At 35.6% G+C, this 22,808-nt stretch overlaps 2 protein-coding genes across 2 annotated transcripts in view; one reads left to right on the top strand and one right to left on the bottom strand.

Annotated features, from left to right (window-relative positions):
• The window catches only part of LOC150107730 (protein amalgam-like), a 347,148-nt gene that overhangs the window by 300,082 nt on the left and 24,258 nt on the right, over window positions 1-22,808 (top strand). The window lies entirely within an intron of this gene.
• The window catches only part of LOC150107731 (uncharacterized), a 32,107-nt gene that overhangs the window by 3,129 nt on the left and 6,170 nt on the right, over window positions 1-22,808 (bottom strand). The window contains exons 2-3 of the mRNA XM_090391599.1: window positions 13,855-13,891; window positions 9,374-9,528 (exon numbers count right to left, since the gene is read on the bottom strand). Coding sequence (XP_090247725.1) covers window positions 9,374-9,528; window positions 13,855-13,891 — 192 coding nt within the window. The remainder of the gene's footprint in view (window positions 1-9,373; window positions 9,529-13,854; window positions 13,892-22,808) is intronic.

Consider the following 22,808-nt stretch of genomic DNA (forward strand, 5'->3'; position numbering starts at 1 on the left):
CAGGCAAACTGGTCCCGTGAACACACATGGATTACAGCCATGAATACGCCTCAGCCAGTACCGTCGACAAGGTGTAGCATAGATGCAACCTGTCTCACGGCGCGGCTTAATAAGGGCGCTCGTTCAGCCTTCTGCAATATAGCTGAACGACGCCATCGCTACGCTAACAATTCCTGTTAGCGTAGCAAGTGCGGAAAGAAGTTTTTCTAAGCTTAAACTGATTAAAAAGTATTTGCTAACAGCAGTAACCCAAGAAAAATTCGTTGGTCTAACAACTATAGAGGCGGACATAGCTTATAATTTAAATTTAGAAGAGCTTATAAACAGTTTTATTGTGCGATATCCACGTAGAGCAAACATTTAATTAATATTATTATGTAATCGTTTTGCAATAATATTTCTCTTGTTAAATAAATTAAAAAAAAACAGCAATTGGAGATTTTCTTATATTTCTGTCTTATAATCCATCAAGGACAATATTTAATTGTTTGCCTCAGGGCGTGATCTAATCTTGTGACGACCCTGGCCCCAGCCATATGCCTGCCCCGAGCCCGGATAAAATTGGGGAGTTGGGGAAAGTAATAGTGAACTACGCTGTAAAAATCTCACCAGGAATACTTTGTGGGCAATGCCTACAAAGTATTCCTGGTGAGATTTTGCCTACAAAGTCACCTACGGTCGGAAACGACTGAAAAAGAAAATCAGTAAACATTTGAAAGAAAAGTCCTCGAATAATAGCACCCTAAACCCAAATTATGGAAAAGGAATGTCGGTATTACATTCTTGTCTGGAACCATGGACTACCTTCACTTTTGAATTTTCACGAATACCTTAACAACCAACATCCCAAGATAAAACTGGCTTGCGAATTACAGTCTAGTGGTTCACTCCGATTCCAAAATCTTCGACTAACTAAGGAATCTGGTAAATTAAAAGTCTATATTTCGAAAACCTAAACATACTGCCAGATATCTACACCTAGACAGTTAGACATCATGTGTTATTGGGATGAGTCTTACATCATTGCTATAACAAAAAAGTACAGAAGGATTTCAGAATCTTAAGAAATGTCATTGGATCCCAAAACGTAAATATAAACACTAGTGTTAACTTGCAGGAATGCATCCTGGCCATAGCTAGCCAAACATGTGTACGTGAAAGCAAATATACACAACGTTCTCAACATTGCTGTGCACAATTAGAAATATTTTTTAAATCATCAGATTCTTGTATAACTACATAGCGGTTGTCACCTTTGTAATTTTATTCGTAATTAAATGGCGATCTTCACAAAGCAGACAGTCCACATGGCACAAGAATGCGCCATGTGGACTGACTTGGACTGACAATCGAATATTAAAATCCAATATATGTGTATGAATTCTGTGAGGGAAACTAACACAAAAAGTTTAAAACATATTAATAGACTAATGTGTGCACATGCTGTAAAAAAGTAAGCAATGGGAGCGATTAATGGGTGAAGGATTATATATATGTATTATATATCAAGAATGGATTATATATATATATATATATATATATAAAGAGGGGAGAGAGAGAGAGAGAGAGAGAGAGAGAGAGAATATTGCATTTTTAAAACGATTATTATAATAACGACTTTCATAATGAATTATGTGAAGTAATAATAATTACTTATTCAATTTTTGTTTGTTTATAAAATTATTTATTTAGATCAATTATATGAAATTTAATACATTACCTTATTGTTTTAATTATTCTCTGTAATTAAAGTCGTTTCCGAACTTTACTAGGGGTTTAAAATTCAATTTTCTGTTATTAATTGCATCCTGCACTTATCTTTTTTTTCTTTTCTGATTATCATAATTTATTCGGAAATTATAATAATCCCGAAATACATCATGCATTAAGAGACATCTTGAAATATTTTCGATGTAAAAGAAATCTCCTTTCAAACAGTTTAAAATTTTAGCTGTATAGGTGTACGATACATTTATTCGAGAATTATAATTAATACAGTGCGGCTATAGGAGGAGTTTAAATCTAAATATATATAACTTAAGATTTGGATAAATACAGGCTTAATAAAACAAGCCCGTCATTATGGAAGAGACAGTTTTTGCCAAGTCTTTACCAGACAAGATGCTGTTATATATCTTGTTTTTCTATAAAAATCCGTAATTATTTTGATATATAAGATTTATGGATTCTGCTGAGAGTTTTGAGTAAGATAAATAATGCACTATCAAGCAGCTAATGGCAAATTATCATTAATTACTGTTCTTGAACGAAAATAATACCTTTCTTTGTGACTGTGTGACGTAGATAGATGAAGAGTTTCATTTGAATATCGAATTAACCAACACACAAATAAAGACTAACAGAAACATCACTAGAATGACTTTTAATGGGATTATATTGATCAAGTGCATATAATAAACAACTATGTTATACCAACTAGTTTCACCAACTAAGGCTGTTGGCATCTTCAGGGTACATAACTGATGTACGGTACTAAAAAGTAAAAAAGCTGTTACAAACTATAATTAACCGATTCCAATTATATTAAACAAAGAACAGAACGCGTACAATACATGCATAGAGCGCGCATGATCTCACTTGTTGTTATTTAGGAACGTTCTATAGTTGGCACTGTAATTCAGTTCTGGCGAGTTGAGAGATCTAATAAGGGTCTTCCAGATCACGGGTAACATTAGTCTTGGTTCCTGTTAAGGTTTTGTATACAGCGCGCAACTGTTGTGGCCTCTTTAAAAATTCGGGAGCGGAAGTCCTCCTCCATGTAAGGAATTGTGCTTTTATCCTCTATGATATGGTTTGTTCTTGAGAAATGAAAAGCTAACCCCGATTTTTCTTCTCTGTTATTATTGACGTCACCTATGTGTTCTTTTTGCCTAATTTCAAGGCTCCTTGAAGTTTGGCCGATGTAATTTAAGCCGCACGAGCAGGGTATGTTATAAACTCCAGCATATTTGGAGAAAGGATGGCTATCTTTTGGAGATTTTAAGAATTGTCTAATCGTTTCTGTAGGTTTAAAGGCCACTCTTATTTTGTGGGGTCTAAAGAGTCTTGCAATCTTATTGGAAACTGTCCCTAAGTATGGAATGACGATGGTAGAAATATAACGTATATCATCTCGTTGTCTTTGTCGGGGTTCAGAGAAAAGTATCTTGTGGACGAGTCTTCGAGGAAATCCATTCATGGTACGGTTGGTAGATATCAGGGATAGTTCTTCCTGGAGGTCTTGTTGATTTGTTGTAAGGAGAGAGGCACTGTTCTTCAGTATGTGTACAATACTAAGTTTCTGAGAAATGTGGTGGGAGGAAGTGAAATGTAAATAACGTCCTGTATTGGTAGGTTTGCGGTAAACTGAGAGGTTGATACCACCATTGGGAAGCTTCTTAATTAAAGTGTCCAGAAATGATATTTGGTTATCTTTTTCAACTTCTAAAGTGAATTTGATTGTGTGGTGAATTTCTTAACAGAGTTGATTTTGTTAAGAAAGTCGAACAGGTCCTTTTTTGTGTGGTTCCAAACAATAAAGATATCGTCCACGTATCTCCATCATACTGTAGGTTTAGGGTCTCTTTGAGATAAGATTTTACTTTCAAAATCCTCCATAAAGAGATCAGAACAAGATGGAGCGAGGGGTCTACCCACTTCAAGGCCAGTCAATTGCTGATATATGGTTTTATTCCATAAGAAAAAGTTTGATGTTAAACAATGACGGAACATAGAAGTAATGTCTTGTGGGAGCAAACGTCCTAAAATGTTGATGACTTCCTCCGTAGGGATGTTAGTGAATAGAGATGTAACATCCAGGCTTGCGAATAGATCCGTATTGGAGATAGCGATGTTGTTCAGTTTTTCAACGAAATGTTGCGAATTTCGTATATAAGTATCCGAATTATGGATGTGTGGTTTGAGGAGGCCTGCCAGATGTTTAGATAACAGATAATTTGGCGAATTGATTCCATCCACAATCGGGCGTAGTGGTATTCCATTTTTGTGTACCTTAGGAGCGCCATATAGTCTTGGTGTTAGTGGATGCATGGATTTCAATCTTTGTTTTAAGTCTATAAACCAGTTCACCATGCGACGTATTAAATCGTTGGTGTCATTGTGATTCTTTAGTGTTGGATCTATGACTAGGACACGGTAGGTTGATGTATCCGACAGTAAGCTGTTAATCTTATTTCGTAATCACTGGTGTTTAAAATCATTGCTGAATTTCCCTTATCTGCCTTCAATATGATAATGTATTTCTTTTTCTTCAAACTATACAGTGTTCTTTTTTCAGAGTAGTGATATTTTTGTTAGGATTTCTGGAAGATGAGAGGATGATACTACTTTTTAATCTAATATCATTAGCTATGGGTTCCGGTAACGACGAGACTGCCTTTTCTATATTCAAATGATATTCAGTTTAGGGACATGATCAGGTGTTTATCGCAAAATTGAAACCTATTTTAAGTATATTGATCTCTGGTTTTGTTAATACGTGATCCAATAAATTAAAAATAACTTTGCCGTCTGGTAGAGAAGGTTTTGACTTAAAAGGTTTTGTATGAAGATCGTTAAATTTTTTGATTCGGTTTCGTTTGCTTGTTGTAAAGGCTTTATCATAGCTAATAGTGACCATTCTGTCCACATGCGACCATATATCTTGGTCTAAAGTACTAGAGATATTGTCATAAATCTGATAACATTCTAAATCTATTTGGCTTAAAGCCAAATACCTTTGCAACTGTATCCTTTAAAGGTATATGATGTCAGCAAAATTATATGCACTTACTAAGCTTTGTACTCTCTTGAGCTGATTTTAAGATACTCTCTTTGAGTCCCTTGCAGGACACACTGGGCTGGTGAAGGACTTACCAAGAATGACCTATCTGGATGACAATATCCTGTACTGTCCAACCATGATAGTATAGGATATTGTTGGGGGCTCATGCCTATTCTGAACCTCTATGTGAGACCATAGTATGTAACAGTCTTTTCAGTGCGATGTTTGGAAAATAAAATCACAAAATAAAAAAATAAATAAATCATCTTATTAATTTATTAATAAATAAATTAATCATAAGTTATTTATTAATAACTTATGATTAATTTATAATTGTGAAATGATAATCATCATTTGATTAACTTATGCTGAATACTATTATAAGGGAACAGTGGATGTGCGTCATGCATTCCTGTAGGAGTCGGAAGCAGAATGGTGAAATTATTCAAGCAAGAATCGTTTTGAAAGGCATGTCTTCTAAAAAAGGAAGGCGCACGAATATTCCTTCAAGAGCAACTAAATTTAAGTATTTTTGTTGGTGGGGAGGGGACACTAAAGGAAAGTGAACTGGATATCTAATTGCGAAATTATAATTTCTATAATTCCTACACAAGATATGATTTGATCAAAGAATCCTCGCTGTTTGTTTCGGGAGTACAAACATGAGAATGATTACATATACCGAGAAGTTATCAAAACTTAGGAACACACTGACTGCGTCCATAGAAATTATCCAGAGTATTGTTAAGAATTGGAACAAATAATGCACCTTTTCACAGTAATATATGATTGTTTTTATAATTTGGTAAACAATACGGTCAAAACAAAACAATAGAACAGACATAAATAATCACGAGATTGATGTTAAAAAACGTTTAATTTTCTTGATCAAAAAGCTCTTGAAAATTCGTTCATTTATCAAGAACGAACCACACCATAAAGTGGGAAAGAAGCACAATTCCTTACATGGAGGAGGACTTCCGCTCCCGAATTTTTAAGGAGGCCACAACAGTTGCCCGCTGTACACAAAACCTTAACAGGAACCAAGGACTAATCTTGCCCGTGATCTGGAAGATCCTTATCAGATCCTTCTCGCCAGAACTGAATTATAGTGCCAACTATAGAACGTTCCTAAATAACAACAAGTGAGATCATGCACGCTCTATGCATGTATTGTACGCGCTCTGTTCTTTGTTTAATATAATTGGAATCGGTTGGTTTTAGTTTGTAACAGTTTTTTACTTTTTAGTGCCTTACATCAGTTATGTACCCTGAAGATGCCAACAGCCTTAGTTGGTGAAACTAGTTGGTATAACTTAGTTGTTTATTATATACACTTGATCAATATAATCCCAATAAAAGTTTTTTCAATCATGAGATTGATACACCTTTGTATGATTTTGGGATCTATTCAGTCTGTGTTTGCATTGTTATGAACAATTTTCGCTTAAACATAGCAAAGTACTTTCAAAAATTCAAACAAACATTTATTATTGAGCATTGGTTATGGGGAGTTTATTAATTATGTTTAACTGGATTTAATACGAGTCGTAACCATTCATATAAACATTAACTGATAAGTCAATTAAAAAAAAAAAAATTGAGTCCTCGGAAAAGGTGAAATGAATATTTTATTTCAGCGATATTTTGCATCGTAATGAGAATATGTAACTGAATAGTATTATTCTATGTAATTTCCGTGAACCTTTTTCATTTAGCACATCGATACTCCTCTTAGCCACATATAAAACATGATGAGTTACATCTTTCAAACTATCAATCAACTTCAAGATATAACCAAGCAGTAATTTAACCATTTTCTGGTCTTCCTATATTTGCTCCAAGTTTCATGAGTGATTGCTTCCATTCAGATCTGAATAAAAGATTTATACATCCGAGAATTTTTAATATTCATTCTTCCTTCTCTTCTTGTCATTTGCCATCTTTTTTTTTTGTATAACGCTTTAAATTTTGCATCTGATCAAAATTATTTGAGTAAAGCACAAGGAAAAAAAATAATATAACACGCGTGCATGAGAATAGATTTTTTTTTTTTTAAATGAGAAAATGGGATTTTTCATTTTGTTATGTAAAATGAATCAGTCTGTGTGGATACCTAGGAATACACATCGCGAACAGTGGAAGAAATGGGGAACGAAAGTTATTATTTCTGGAAAAGAAGGTTTATGTCTGTAATATTTATTAAAATTTATGGTTTTAGTAAGGAGTAGAAAGTCTGATTATTTCTTTTTCTTTCTATTTCTGTGTCGTATAAAATGAAATTTCTTTGAAAGGTTTGCGATATAAGATCAATCCAGAATACTGTTGCAAAGGGAATTGTCAAGGTTGGAAGGAAATTCAATAGATAACGCCTGAAATTCACTATAGCTAGTCTTTAAATTAATAATATATTATTTATTTCTTTTATTTGTTTTCAAATTAGTTTCCAATATCTCTCTCTTGAGCCTACTACCAAAATGAAAGAAGAATAAATTAAGTTAGTATTACACACCATAAATATTCTAATAAAATGGACTTTTATAAAAATTCAAACAATTAAACGTGATTGATGGATTCGGAATCAATCGACCGTGAGATGCGGTAACTGATTTTATATGAGATGCCCATATAGGGTAACGGATGGCAATGCTGAACCAATGAAGTTTAACTGAGGTTCGGCTGTTGCAGTTATCCTGGGTTAATGAGTTCGCTCTCTTAGGTTTTGCCCTAAGGGAGCACTTTGAGTCTCCGGGGAAAGTGTTCTCCGGCACGGCCAGCTGAGGGGTACTTGCAGGTGAATTATTTTCCTCGGAATATGAGCGGTTCTGCTCGGTACTCGAGTTTCACTGAGTAGAACCAACGCTGAGATTTGGACGATCTTTCGCCCACGAATGAGTGGCCTAGAGATCGTCCGATATTTTTGAGATATCACCTTTACTTACACATACGGTGATTGATTCATTCAATCCAATCCCTTGGAGGGTAATGGATGGCAATGCTGTAGTCAATGAAGTTCTAACTGAGGCTCGGCTATTGCTGTTACCCTCCTACCATGATCAGAGCTTTAATTACTCAATAACACCTTATCCCTACACTGTCCTCTACAGATAACGGGGAAGATGAAAAGCATTCTTGATTCGCCCCTTTAAGCCAGTCCTTATAAGAATAAGGACGTGATTGATGAGAGGGTAGGTTACTCGACCAGTCCTTTTTAGGACTTCCACGGTAACGAATGGCAATGCTGTAGCCAATGAAGTTTTAACTGAGGCTCGGCTATTGCCGTTACCCAGCCATGACTAGAGCTTTTAGCTCAATAACACCACATACACACAGATATTCTTCATTCAGATTGCGGGATAAAGTGTCAAGGACAGTCCATCTCCCAGTTCTTTTAAGAACGGGATTGATGTAAACTCTGTTTCAAGATTTTTCATTACCAAAAAAAAAATAATAATAATAATTCTATTAAGATTGATGGATTTACAAATATTAATGAGTGTATTTTCGGTTAGAGAAATCTTTTATTCGAAATCTGTTCGGGAAAAAAAAAAAAAAAAAAAAAAAAAAAACAGAATCATTCAAGAATATGCCCCATTCAAGGATAGTTTGTTCTATAAAACACGAATGCTTTTTTAAAATGAGATATCGACATTTTCGAAGCAAAGGAAGCCAAATTTGCTTTCCTGATATTGATTTTTGCTACCAAAATCTCAAACAAAGCCAACCTCACTAAACAATAAATACACTAAACAAAATCTTAGCGTAACAAAAAAACTTTCGTGTGCGGAAGTTATATAAAAATTACATGAATATTCTGACTATTGTTTGTTTTACAAGAGTAAAAAATTGTCAAAATCTGTGACAGTAGATTTTCCATCGTTAACAGATTTCCAAGATTGGGTGTTTCCTTTCGTGGTCCTCAAAATGATATTGTGCAAGTCAACATGTATTATTTCTACTGAAATAGCGAAATTAGCTATACTTTATTAGCTGCTATCATAAATCTCTTTTAACTAAAAATAAAGTATAAAATGCCAATGCGAATTGTTCTTTGTTATTGGATAACGTATAAATAAATCTTAAACTATTTCTACATCGAATATGAAGCGAGTATATACGAAGACAGAGAATGCACTTAAAGGTTTAAATTTTTTTTTCTTATTTTTCTAGATTAAAACAATCTTAGTTGAGAATTATGAAGAAACTAACTCCCTCTAGTGGCTATTAGTTTTCCTTCTAGAACTAATACAAAGTAATGTGCAGATGTAATATTTCATAGATTTCGACATCTGGTTATCGTTAATAAAAAGGAGATCATGAAAACCCCCATTTTCTTTTCTTTTTTTTTTTATTAGTAAAGACAGAGTAGCAGTTCTGTAGATTTAAGTTTTTACACATGCGCAGATTGATCTCGCTCGGTTCATAGGCATTTAATGAGATGCATTAGAATAACACTGTTGTTAGTGAAAGATCCCAGCTTGGAAATGTGCCATGGAAACCTCCGACATCACTCGTTCTCTTCATAAAGTAAAGCAATTTTCCGAAAATGACGAGCATTTACTTTTTTATTTTATTTTTTAGAGTACCTACCTTCTCAGTGTACGGAGAAATCATTAACTTCGAGTACCCACTGCTAATTGCACAATCATTGACAAGGACCGTTTCTTCTCCTTGTTCTTGAAAAAGTCGATCACTGCTCACGATAGGAGAGTAGTGGGTTAGTGGGCACTTGTTCAGGGAAATTTCTTGGTTTTACATGCATAGAAAAAAAAAATAGATTTAACAGAAAAGTTCTAGCTCCATAAACTCTCTTGACTACAAGAGAGTTTATGGAGAGTTTAAGAGAGTACACAAAGTTTGAAGTGTAAAGTATTCTGAGATGACTAAATACGGTTAGCGAAATGATGAAATGTGATACTTTTAGCCTATAGTTGTTTAAATACTAATTAATATTAATTTTTAATTAATTTTCTTTCATTTATAAATTACATTCCTCATTCCACATTCTCAGGTTTCAGTTTTCACGCCTAAACCAGTTGTTATTTTTCATATCTACTGCGAAGGTTTCCTCTCTTTCTCTCTCTCTCTCTATCTATCTCTCTAATATTCAGATAATATACAGATATTCTTTCTTCTTTTATTTACTTGAAAATAAATGTTTACTTTCTTTACTTGAACCCTCTGGACATTGCATTGTCTTCACTAGCTTATGATAATATGGATCATGTTGAAAGAAGAATGGTCCATAATACCTGACGTCTCCTACTTTTCAGTTTGTGACAGAGGCGTTTTATAGTTGAGATCGGAATAACTGTATATCCATCAGTGTTTATCCTTTTAGGCTACGACCGAAGGTTCACACTCTACCCGCTCCAGATCAGGAACTTCTAACGCACTATAAATGAGCCATGATGCTTTTTCAACCAGTTTAATCCGTACTGTTGATCTTCACGATTGATGCTTAGTTCATGTTCAACTTTCCTAGAATAAAATCGAAAATTTGTATCAATTTTCGATTTTATTTTGTTGTTTGTTGCTACCAACTTAAACTTAGTATAGATTCTTTACACTCTTTGTTTAAAGAATGTTTGTTGACAGCGGACTGGATCTTCTTCTTTTTTCTTTTTTTTTTTGTGGACGTGGCATTTTACATTTTCATCCGTTGATAATACTGCCTCTTTTTGTTTATGCTGCTCCTACTCAGGAGAGATTTTCTTAAACCTATAGTACATTTGTGCTATATTTATTGATTTCATATATTTTTAATTTTGTATTTTATGCCTTTTTTATCTAGTCTGTTGGAAATCCTACTCTAGAGACTAAATATGTAACTAATTTTTTCCGAGTTACTTTAGGCCACTAATAAACTGGAAATTGACCCTCATACATACGCATTAAGTTGAATTTGGATAATGAAGTACTTTATCACTGTCGCTAAAGGATAAGCCTCTGATATGACGTCTTATAATAACAAATTTCAAAACTCTCCACATTTTATACTATATTGAGAGTATACAGATTTAAAGATAGTATGATCTTCATATAACACTAAAATTAAATCTCTCAGAATCAGAATCATCTTTCTCAAACTTTCGATGAAATAGATGCGTATGCAACCACTCTTGAACACATTTCAATAAAATCCATCAAGAATTAGAGTTATCCATATTCTATCAAACGCTATCGCCTTTCAAACTACCTATGTTCTACTGAGATGGTCATGAACTCTAGAAAAATATAGACACTTACAACTCTGACTATAACATCCCATTAATCTGTATTAGAAAAGAGTGTTTTCAAACAAAAATATAAGTTCCATAACTTGTCAACAGTTTATTTCTTCCTACATGGAGACTGGGAAGGAAGCTGGAGCGGAACCCCTCAAACAGTCTTTCAAGATATCACAACGTAATCAAGAATCCAATTTACTAGTGAAATCTACCATAAACCTGCATTTTTGTGTCTTCTGTAGCTTCTCTATCAAGGAAATATACAGGGTGTTCGGGATAAATTTGACAGTTTCGTAAGGAAAAAGAAAATCTTCTTTGTATCTATTAAATTTAATGAATTGACAAAAAACATTACAGGCAGAGTTAATTACAATACTATCAACAAGATTTACTCAAAATAACCACCATTAGCATCGATCACAGCTTCAATTCTGCTTCGGAACCTCGAACAAGCTGATGCTACAGTCGCCTGGGAAGGGCCGCAAAAACTGTTTTAATTTTATCCATTAACTGGGCTTTTGTATTACTGGAAGTGCGATTGGTGTCTTTTTCAACTGCGCCCCATACAAAATAATCCATGGGGTTAAGGTCTGGGGAGTTTGGAGACCAAACATTTGGACTGGTGAAGTCGTAGAAATTTTCAGACAACCATTTTTGACTTTTCCCAGAGGTGTGGCAAGGGGCCGAATCCTGCTGCCATACATACGGCCTACCATTGGCTACCCTTGTTATCCAGGGCTTGACTACAGTTAGCAACTCCACGAACAAAGCCCGAATTCCAATGCCAGGGTTCTTCAACACCTGTTCCTGCAGATTTGCGAGGAATTCTGCTGTACGAACGCAATCAGATCGTCTGCTAGGGATCTTTCTTCTTGCTACATCCTCGTAGTCACCATTGCAAGTCTCTAGTTCATGCCTGATTGTTTTTACTGTATTCAGGGAGCATTGGGCAGCAGTCGTAATATCCTTATTTTGATGGCGGGCACGAATCATCATGATACAAGTTATTCTCTTCCATGATTCAGGTGGGTTCCAGCTATCCATCCTTTCTGACATCTTGTATATGAATGAAGAAGGGTCCAAACTTTTAAATGAAGAGAAGTGTGTGTTAATACATGTAACTTACGGAAAAATATAATTAATTATAAATATGTCAAATTTATCCCGAACACCCTGTACCATCCCTCATATCACATCAAGCAGCTACATCCTCTGCATATGCATCCAAATATTCACCCTACTGTGCAAATTCACACATCCGACTCAACATCCATTGAGATCAATCCTCCATATAATATGACAGCCGTAAACTAGATGTAGGGGTGGAGAAAGATTCTAATGAACGTTGACTGTTTTCTGTAACAAGAGAAGGATATGTTTCTCATTTCTTTCTTTCTATGGTTTCTTTTCTTCTTCTTCTTCTTCTTCTTATTTCGCACCTTTTTGTTTGGTTTTATGTTTTATAGTCCTTTTTTGTAATATAAATTTTATATATTTTGTTTCAGTTACTCAAATCTATGCGAAAGGAGAATCCAGAATTAGTGTGTTTTATCGAGATGAATAATACATAAAAAAATAGAGAGAGATAGAGAGAGAAGAACTGATTACATTACAGAAAACATCTGCCATGTATGTCTTTTTTACACGGTTATAATTCCTCATTTACCTCGATAACAGTGAACTAAAACTGGACGGAGAGATCAAATTGGGTAAATGACTTGTGTTATGGGAAAATAGGTTAAAAACCTACTAGTTAAGGAAAATGCATTTTGCCTGTTCCACTGTGACGGGATGCGAAGGGAGAGTCCAGAATTAGTGTGATTAATGGAGGACATTATTGCGTCTTTGCTTGAGCCTTCTCACATGCTGATGACCGCTGCAGTTGCTCTATTGACCATACCCTTTCCTTGTTTATAGGCACCCTGTGTTCATTACAGTCCTTAATGGCGTTTACTCCCATTTGTTCTTGACTTGTCCTCTGTCTCCTTCTCCCTCTCCGCCCCCCTCTCTCTCCATTTCTCTCCGACTTGCTTTTTCTTTCTTTTGGCATTGCGATTCAGCTGTTAAGAATAACATAATTTCATTAATTATAACAGTGAACTTCTCAAGTACAATCTTCGAGTGAATTTTCATTCCTTTTCTACCATCTCCTAAAGAGGACGAAAATGAGTTAACGTAGCAGGCATACCAAAGCAGCACTGTTAACCGAACACACACACTAACTCTTGGCCTTCCCATGCCATTTAATAAAGCTGCTAGAGGCGACTGTAGCTATAACTTCATGAAAGTACCGCATCTAGCGAAGCACAAGGTGGATAGCGGAGCTAACAATCAACATGCTAATTAGATAGCTTCATAAAACAAAAGAACCTTTTAATCTTCACATCTGAATATTAATAAAGGCTTAAAATATGCAATGAAAAGCGAACAAAAAAAATTCTTTTAATAATACTGTCTCTGTTGAAGTAAATTTACTCTCTTACTCCCCCCCCCCCTTCGCTCTTATTGTGCATTATCTTATCGAAAAGGAAACGAGAGATGATATAAAAGAGAAGTCCGTAAACGAATAGAAAAGTGCATGTTCTATTATGTTAGAAAATTAAAGTCAAAAGTTAAACAAAATGTCCTGGCTGTAAGCACACGAAAATACTCAACGTCCAAAAGCAATCTGCTCTCTCTCTCTCTCTCTCTTTCACTCTACAAGAAAGCTGTGCATCTTATCCGTTTTATGAAAAGGGAGAATAGCGAAATAACCGAGGAACTCTCATAATTTTTAACAATATGGCCATAATTTCCTTCTCTTTGTGTCGTTAAGGGTAAATGAAGTACTTCTAGGCTTACCTTTCTCGCAAATCGGCTGATCTCGCCGGAACCATCCCTGATTTTATTAAAGTCTGGACGTAGGCGACAACCAAAAGCGATTATTACACTTACTATATTTATCTAGTGACGTCACTACGAACAAACGAACTATGCACGTTGTAACGATTATACGTGAAGTCAATATAATGTTAGCGAATAGTAAAACGTAGAAAATTCAATTTCGTGAGCAGTGAAACACCGAAATACTATTTGAACAGTCATTTAAATTTCAAATAACTGTTCAAGTATGATATATTATTAATTTGGTTCGTGTTTCAAGGATAAAATCATTATATTATTACATTTTGCTTGTTTGTAAAATGAAAAGGATATGTTTTTCATTAACGTATTTTAATTTGAAATAAGAATAGCCTTGTTTGTTGAATTGGATTTGCTTCAACAATAATTACAATCACTTCGCTATCTAACAGAGGATGTCTCAACAGAATAAAAAGATGAAATGATAGCATAAACCATGATATAATAAACAAATCTACATTTTTATAATCATTTGTAACAAAAAAAACCTATATTTTTATAAAAATGCCGCCTGATTAATGACCATAAAAATAAATACATTATTATCTGTCATGTATCGACGGTATAATTGTTTAAAAGCAGAAGCAGACAAGTATTTTTAAAAAGAAAACTGAATTTTAATAATTTATGTTATTAAATTATACATATATAAAGTTTTTGCAATTTATAAATATGTCTTAAATGTATGCATAAAACAAATTAATTTTAAAAATGACATATAATTTTAAGTTTTATCAGTACAGCATAATGCAAAATAAATACGTAAATATGAAAATGATTAAATCAGTAAGATATTGATCATATTGTCTGAAAATTGTCTCCAGACAAGTATTTTAAAAACTGAATTATAATAATTTATTTTATTCAATTATACATATATAAAGTTTTTGCAATTTATAAATATATCTTAAATATACCCGTAAAACAAATTAATTTTAAAAATTAAGTATATAATTATAAGTTTTATCAGTACAGCATAATGCAAAATAAATAAGTAAATATGAAAATAATTAAATCTGTAAGATAATGATCATCATGATATCCCCGTGTGGTTGCCGGGATAAGAATAGCACCAATGTAGCTAATGCATGTCGTACGAGGCGACTAAAATTGGTACCCTTGGAGGGTAATGAATGGCAGTGCTGTATCCAATGAAGTTCTAACTGAGGCTCTGCTACTGCTGTTACCCTCTTGCCATGATCAGAGCTTTATTCATAGCTCAATAACACCTTCTCCTTACACTGTCCTCTACAGACAACGGGGAATATGAAAAGCAATATTGCTTCGCCCCTTTAAGCCAGTCCTTATAAGGACTATTCATAATGATCATGATGTCTGAAAATTGTTTTCAGTCCTATTTAGGACTTCCAGGGTAACAATTAGCAATGCTGAACCGAGGAAGTAAACTGAGGTTCGGCTGTTGCTGTTATCCTGGGTGTGAGTTTTTGAGTTAGCTCCCTTGGGGTTTTTGCCTTCAGGGAGCACCTTGAGTCTCCGGGGAAGGTGTTCTCCGGCAGGGCCCGCTGAGGGGTTCTTGTCGGTGAATTATTTTCCTCGGAATTTGAGCGGTCTGCTCAGTAGTCGGGGATCCTGTCGGGGTGCTAGGACAGGGCGACCGACACTGAGTGGAACCAACGCTGAGCGGTTCTGCTTAAACGGGGAGCCCGTCGGGGTGCTAGGACGGGGCGGCCGTCAATGAGTGGAACCAACGCTGAGACATGGACGGTCTTTCGCCCACTATGGAGTGGCCTAGAGATCGTCCGATTTTTTGAGATTTTACCCTTTACTTACTAATCAGGACTTCCAGGGTAACAATTAGCAATGCTGAACCGAGGAAGTAAACTGAGGTTCGGCTGTTGCTGTTATCCTGGGTGTGAGTTTTTGAGTTCGCTACCTTAGGGTTTTTGCCTTAAGGGAGCACCTTGAGTCTCCGGGGAAGGTGTTCTCCGGCACGGCCCGCTGAGGGGTTCTTGTCGGTGAATTATTTTCCTCGGAATCGGAATGTGAGTGGTTCTGCTCAGTAGTTGGGGAGCCCGTCGGGGTGCTAGGACGGGGCGGTCAACACTGAGTGGAACCAACGCTGAGCGGTTCTGCTTAAACGGGGAGCCCGTCGGGGTGCTAGGACGGGGCGGCCGTCAATGAGTGGAACCAACGCTGAGACATGGACGGTCTTTCGCCCACTATGGAGTGGCCTAGAGATCGTCCGATTTTTTGAGATTTTACCCTTTACTTACTAATCAGGACTTCCAGGGTAACAATTAGCAATGCTGAACCGAGGAAGTAAACTGAGGTTCGGCTGTTGCTGTTATCCTGGGTGTGAGTTTTTGAGTTCGCTACCTTAGGGTTTTTGCCTTAAGGGAGCACCTTGAGTCTCCGGGGAAGGTGTTCTCCGGCACGGCCCGCTGAGGGGTTCTTGTCGGTGAATTATTTTCCTCGGAATCGGAATGTGAGTGGTTCTGCTCAGTAGTTGGGGAGCCCGTCGGGGTGCTAGGACGGGGCGGTCAACACTGAGTGGAACCAACGCTGAGCGGTTCTGCTTAAACGGGGAACCCGTCGGGGTGCTAGGACGGGGCGGCCGTCAATGAGTGGAACCAACGCTGAGACATGGACGGTCTTTCGCCCACTATGGAGTGGCCTAGAGATCGTCCGATTTTTTGAGATTTTACCCTTTACTTACTAATCAGGACTTCCAGGGTAACAATTAGCAATGCTGAACCGAGGAAGTAAACTGAGGTTCGGCTGTTGCTGTTATCCTGGGTGTGAGTTTTTGAGTTCGCTCCCTTAGGGTTTTTGCCTTAAGGGAGCACCTTGAGTCTCCGGGGAAGGTGTTCTCCGGCAAGGCCCGCTGAGGGGTTCTTGTCGGTGAATTATTTTCCTCGGAATTTGAGCGGTTCTGCTCAGTAGTCGGGGAGCCTGTCGGGGTGCTAGGACGGGGCGGCCGTCAATGAGTGGAACCAACGCTGAGACATGGACGGTCCTTCGCCCACTATGGAGTGGCCTAGAGATCGTCCAATTTTTTGAGATTTTACCCTTTACTTACTAATCAGGGTAACGGATGGCAATGGTGTAGCAGTGAAGTTTTAACTGAGGCTCGGTTATTGCCGTTACCCAGCCATGACTAGAGCTTTTAGCTCAATAACACCCCATCCACATCCCGTCATCTGAATGAATTTCTTCATTCAGATGACGGGATAAAGCGTCAAGGACTCAGGCCATCTCCCAGTTCTTTTAAGAACTTTAAGAATAGTGTTTATTTTTAGCGTATGAATTGACTGCGTCTCATCTGCTGTAAATTAACATAAAAAAGGACTGAAAGAATCTTTCATGAGAGATTATGGATAAAGACACAAAAATTATATTAAATAAATCTTACTTCGCCAAATAATTGATCATAATTTTTTGCAAATGAAAAGTGAAAGTTAATGACATGACAAAGAAGTGGAAATTCAATAGAAGTGTTTATTTAATCATTTCTACTTATTAATTATACAGTTTCCTATTTAATTAAATTTTATTTATACTACTTACAAAAATCTTAAGATAGATTTATAACATATATTAATGGTAAGGCCTTTTTTCTACCCTAACTGAAACTTGTTCCACTCATTCACCACTCTCCAAGTAAAAAACCTAGCTCTAACACCCTTGTCAACCACATTCTTGTCCAGCTTCCATGCATGGTCCCTAGTCCTCCCACCACCAGTCCTATTTTCAAAAATATCTTCTGGATTAATCTTCATCATAGAAAACATAGAAAAACTCATTCATCATAGAAAATTCCTGTTTTTAACCTCTGTATTGAAGCTGAATGTAAATAATGATTAAAAAGTGTGTGTGTTCTAAAGAATTCTAGTATCTACATTTATACTGGTTCACAGTGCAAATAATTGGCTCGTGTTGTAATTGCCATTGTCAACAGTCCCTTAAACTATTAGACTCTCAAGAAGAGTCTAATAGTTTAAGGGACTGTATGTAATAGTTTTTCATTTAATATGAAACAATTAAATTAATATTTTTATTTAATTTTTAAAACTTTAAATATTTTACATTTATTATTAATTTTAAATGTTAATTAAATATTGAAATATTAAACAAATATTAATTATATAACATTCGAAGATACACCTTTTCTTTTTTAAAATAATTTTAATAGACCCGAAGTTGTAGAATAGATTGTAGAAAAGGTTGGTAATGGATGGCAGTGCTATACCCATTGAAGTTCTAACTGAGGCTCAGCTATTGCTGTTATCCTCATGCCATGATCACAGCTTTAATAGCTCAATAACATCTTATCCGTATACTGTCCTCTACAGATAACGGGGAAGATGAAAAGCATTCTTGCTTCGCCCCTTTAAGCCAGTCCTTATAAGAATAAGAATTGTAGAAAAGTTATTTTCATTCGTTTCAATAAGTATTAATGTGCAACTTAAACAGATAAACTCTCAATGTTTGTGAAAAAAATATAGTCTGTGTGTGATCGCACAGAAATTTTATTCTTTTGGTTGACATGGCAGTGAGGAAGCCTTTTGCTTCGAGCGACTTAGGATTATTCCTGGAATAGTTCTGCGAAGGTTACTTGTTATCAGTATATATTTAACATGAACCTGGAAAGATCTACGACATATTTTCTGATATACTAGATTTAAAAACAGTCGCTACTATTTCAACACGTAATGTACTTATGAGAAATATATACAGATAAAAACCACTAATATCTGTTATTCTAAAGGAGAAATGACGAAGTTAATTCAAAGAGATCATTTATTTTAGATGAATAAACTGATCGTAGCAAAACATGATATAATAATAAACAAACCAGCTTAAAGTTTAGTCTCTTGAAGATGGTATTGACAAGTGAAAGATTAGTTTCTATTTCCTAGTGTCTTATTGTAGGTCTTTTTTTTTTTTGCTAACACTTTTCAATTCTTTCCAATAAATTTAGAGAATGGTGCCAATCGTCGAAACGGTAGGAAACATGATAAAGTCACGTTTTGAACCTCTTTGGTATGTTTGCTCCCAATTTCGTTCATTGATCCTTAAATTAAACACTATATTTGTCTACTAGAAAACCGTCCAAAAAAAAAAAGGCGAGTGTTGACGTAATCTTGTGCTAGACTATTCTGAAATCCGTATGAGATCCTCTTTCACTCTTCGCTCTTTCAACTCATTTTTCCAATGTCTATTTGAACGATGTGTCGAAGCAGAACTGCAACGAAAACCAATTAAATGACTTCTATTGGTACAGCCTGGGAATTCGGTTTGCTATTATTTTTGTGGCCAAAACAAGTCTCGAAATTGATCCGTCGACAACTCACATGACTATAGCGTTATTATACTTCAATCAATAAAAGTCTTTCCCGCCTCTTACGTCCTCCAAGGTCATGTTCTAATTCCTAAAATTCTTTATTGATATATGAAGTTATTTCTTAGTTAATACACTTATGAATAACTCAGGATCTTCTATTTTTTTCTGTGCAACAAAAAATTGTCTCACTTCTCTAATAACTTTATTCCGTAGTTATTTATATTCAATTTTGTGTAATGTCTACTTCTGTGTTTTCAAAATTCAACGTTTACATATAAAAATTCCATTTTAAACACAACGGACGTTGACCCCATGAAAACTAACAATTATAGTAACTACAGTATGTATACTGAGATTTTGACACGTATGTTTTTCTTTATTATTTATACTAGACGTATTTCCTCAACATGTTTCGCTGTCTATATGACTAATACCATCTCCAGGAAGTTGCTAATAACATAAGTAAAAAAACGACAAAAAAAAAAAACTTTTTCAATAGCCGCTAATAATACACGTGATAGCTTAATCACGTGTATTATTAGGCATGTTGTGTGCATTCTCTGCATTGTTGAGTAAACTCTGTATGTGATTGCTAGCATATGACAGGTCTTCAATGTTATATATGTCAATTAATGACTTTAGATGTCATTAGTTAACATATATAACATTCCTTATATAACCAAGGACCATTCCTTGGTTTCCTGTAGAAGTAATTCTTTTTTAAGTAGGGCATGGAGGAGGTTGGCCAGTTTACCATGTGATGTTCTTTGAGGACGGCGTTCTGAGTCAGAAAGGAACGTCCTCATAAAGAAAACAAAGAATTTTTTCTTGCTTTTTTGGTCCTGTTATTTCCAAAATGTTATGAGAATCTACATTTCTTACTTCATTCCATAGCGCGGAGGTCCGATTGGTCCTTGTCTATCCAATTAGTTTATGATTGGCTCAGTTCATCATTTGCGGATTTTATTATTTATAATTTTATCGAATCCCCAAAACCAAAAAAAAAATCTTCCATCTGTTCATCTTACTGAAGTTTTTATAGTTTGTTAACTGCTGCCTTCCAATGAATGTATCTTTTCAATACTTTTAATGACTGTGCCTTTTCTTAACCCTTTAGCCGTTATATTTCTTAAGCAATACTGTTGTATCTTCTGTTTATTTTCTGCTTTTTTCTTGTGCCTTTGATTAAGACTTTTCCCTTTATTTCTTTAACCAGAACTGTCTGAAGATTAAATAGATATAGCTCATGTTTATTATTTTGTTACCTTTAGTTTATTTATTTATTTTTCTTTTAGTTTACAATCTTTTGTTTATTAGAAGCACGAAATAATTGTTATGGTTTATATTAATTATTGAAATTTTCATTCCAACTTATGTAATATTTTTATTCACTTTCAACTGAAATAATAAACGCAAGCAACACAAGCGCTGTCTGTGTTGTAAACAGCTATGATGCTGTCTCTTTTGTTCATTGTTTCTATTTTAGCCATGGAAAATAACACTCTAAAGTAGCTTTAAGGGATTATTAAATCACATCTGATTTGAAAAAGGGTGGGCTATTTGAAGAGTAACACAGACAGGAGAGTAATTGATGAGCAGCTTATTTAAAAACAATGCAAACGCGTCATTTGGGGGAACTGTGGTGTTATTTTGATTAATTTGCAGCCTTTAGAGAAGATACGCTTTGGATATTAGCGGAGCGTACTGAAATTGGTTAAATGCTTATTAGGCTATCAACTTTTTTCTTCTTGTTCGCAGTTGAGTTAATGAAGCGAAAACACAAGGCACCATCGCTTGTGTGTGTGTGTGTGTGTGTGTGTGTGTGTGTGTGTGTGTGTGTGTGTGTGTGTGTGTGTGTGTGTGTGTGTGTGTGTGTGTGTGTGTGTGTGTGTGTGTGTTATGTGCTAGAACAGATTTTGTTCTTTGTTTTATGAAACGCTATAATTTGGTGGCGTACAAAATTGGTGAAACTTTTGTTGTTATTTTTTCATGATGGAAATTACAGATGAATCATTAGATGACAATTCAGAACCACAAAATCTTATTTCCAATATTTATGAAAAAAAAGAAAACATTCATGCTGACAAACACGAAGTCTGATCGAAAATTATTGAAACAGAAAATTTCAAACAAAAATTCTACAACACGCTACCTTTCAATGTTTGTCATAACTTACTGAAACAATGAAATATGTCCTGGTCTGCACAATAAATAACTGGTGCGAGGAGACACAGGTCAACACTCTGAGCTACTGGAAAATGAAAATTACATATGATCTTGTTAACTTATTCCTTGAACTAGATAAACTTAGAACATGCACTCATGAGCGAAAACAATTTGATCAACCTGGTTAGCCTGCATGTTTCCGGCAACCAGATGACACAGTTGGCAGTATCTTGGTATGGAAATTGTTCTTATGGATATCACTGGATTCTCTCATTCCCATTGAACACACTTTGACCGCGAATTCTTACCTTGTGATTGTTTCGTACCGATAACCCGACATGGTAACAATGTAGCCCGATGGATCTTGACTCTTCCAGCAAGACAGCGCTCTGTGTTCCCAAGGCTCGCAAGTATAGCTTGAAGAGCATATCCAAGCATTTCGTGTGTTTCCCTTACCGCCTAATTCTCCTGATCTGAATCACACCGAACATTTGTGAGATCATACAAAACATGGCATCCGCTAGCCGTCACCAGTGACTTGCTCGATCGCTAACTTCCTGGATGTTATTCTATATGGAATAGTGCCAATACCACGGACACCTTCGGTGATCTAGTGGATTCAATGCCAACATGAGTGCAAGCGATTATCTCTGCCAAAGTAGGGCTACGCTAATAGGCAGGTGAGCATAATATTTTGACTAAGGAGTATATTTCCAATGTTATCATAGAAGAATGAGTGTGTTACCGGGTTAACAGGGTGTTAACCTAATAAGGCACAAGTTAACATCAGAGGAGATGCTGTCATGCAGTTTTAAAATGATATAAATTAAAATTAATATTATGGTTTTTAAGATATTTAACCTCCAAACTATTCTTCTTTCCATTATTCAACTTCATTACTTTCAGAATCTAAAGTCACTTGGACAGTCTTATGTAATCTCATTATTTTTTTGGGGAAGGGGGGGTAACTTATGGAAACTTTATCACAAAAAGCCACAGATCTCTCTCTCTCTCTTTCTCTCTATCTATCTATCTATCTATCTATCTGCCCTTCTCCATGTTATGTTATAATACTTGTGATTCTATTTGTATTCAGCAATTTCTTGAGTTTTGAATGACTTACACTCCAATAAATCATTTCTGCCCATAAAGAACTTTTAGTATGTTCTCTCATTAGGCTAGTGAGAGATTGGCCTGATGAGATTAACCACTTTCTCTTCCTCAATCGCATGCACGCACTCATGAACACGCCAGCCAGAGTGCCATTATTTGAGGAAGATCATTCGTAAAGGTGCAGTAGATATCCACGCCACTAACAGGTCATTGTGCAATCCTAGAAATTATAACCTATCCATTATTTGTCGGTTTCGTGCAGGAAAGATCCTTCTATCTCCTCGTGAAAACGCCATATTTACTTTCAGCT

Source organism: Typopeltis vanoorti, chromosome 4, assembly GCF_054136105.1.
Source record: "Typopeltis vanoorti isolate ZY-2024b chromosome 4, IOZ_Tvanoo_1.0, whole genome shotgun sequence".
Lineage (NCBI taxonomy): Eukaryota > Metazoa > Arthropoda > Arachnida > Uropygi > Thelyphonidae > Typopeltis > Typopeltis vanoorti.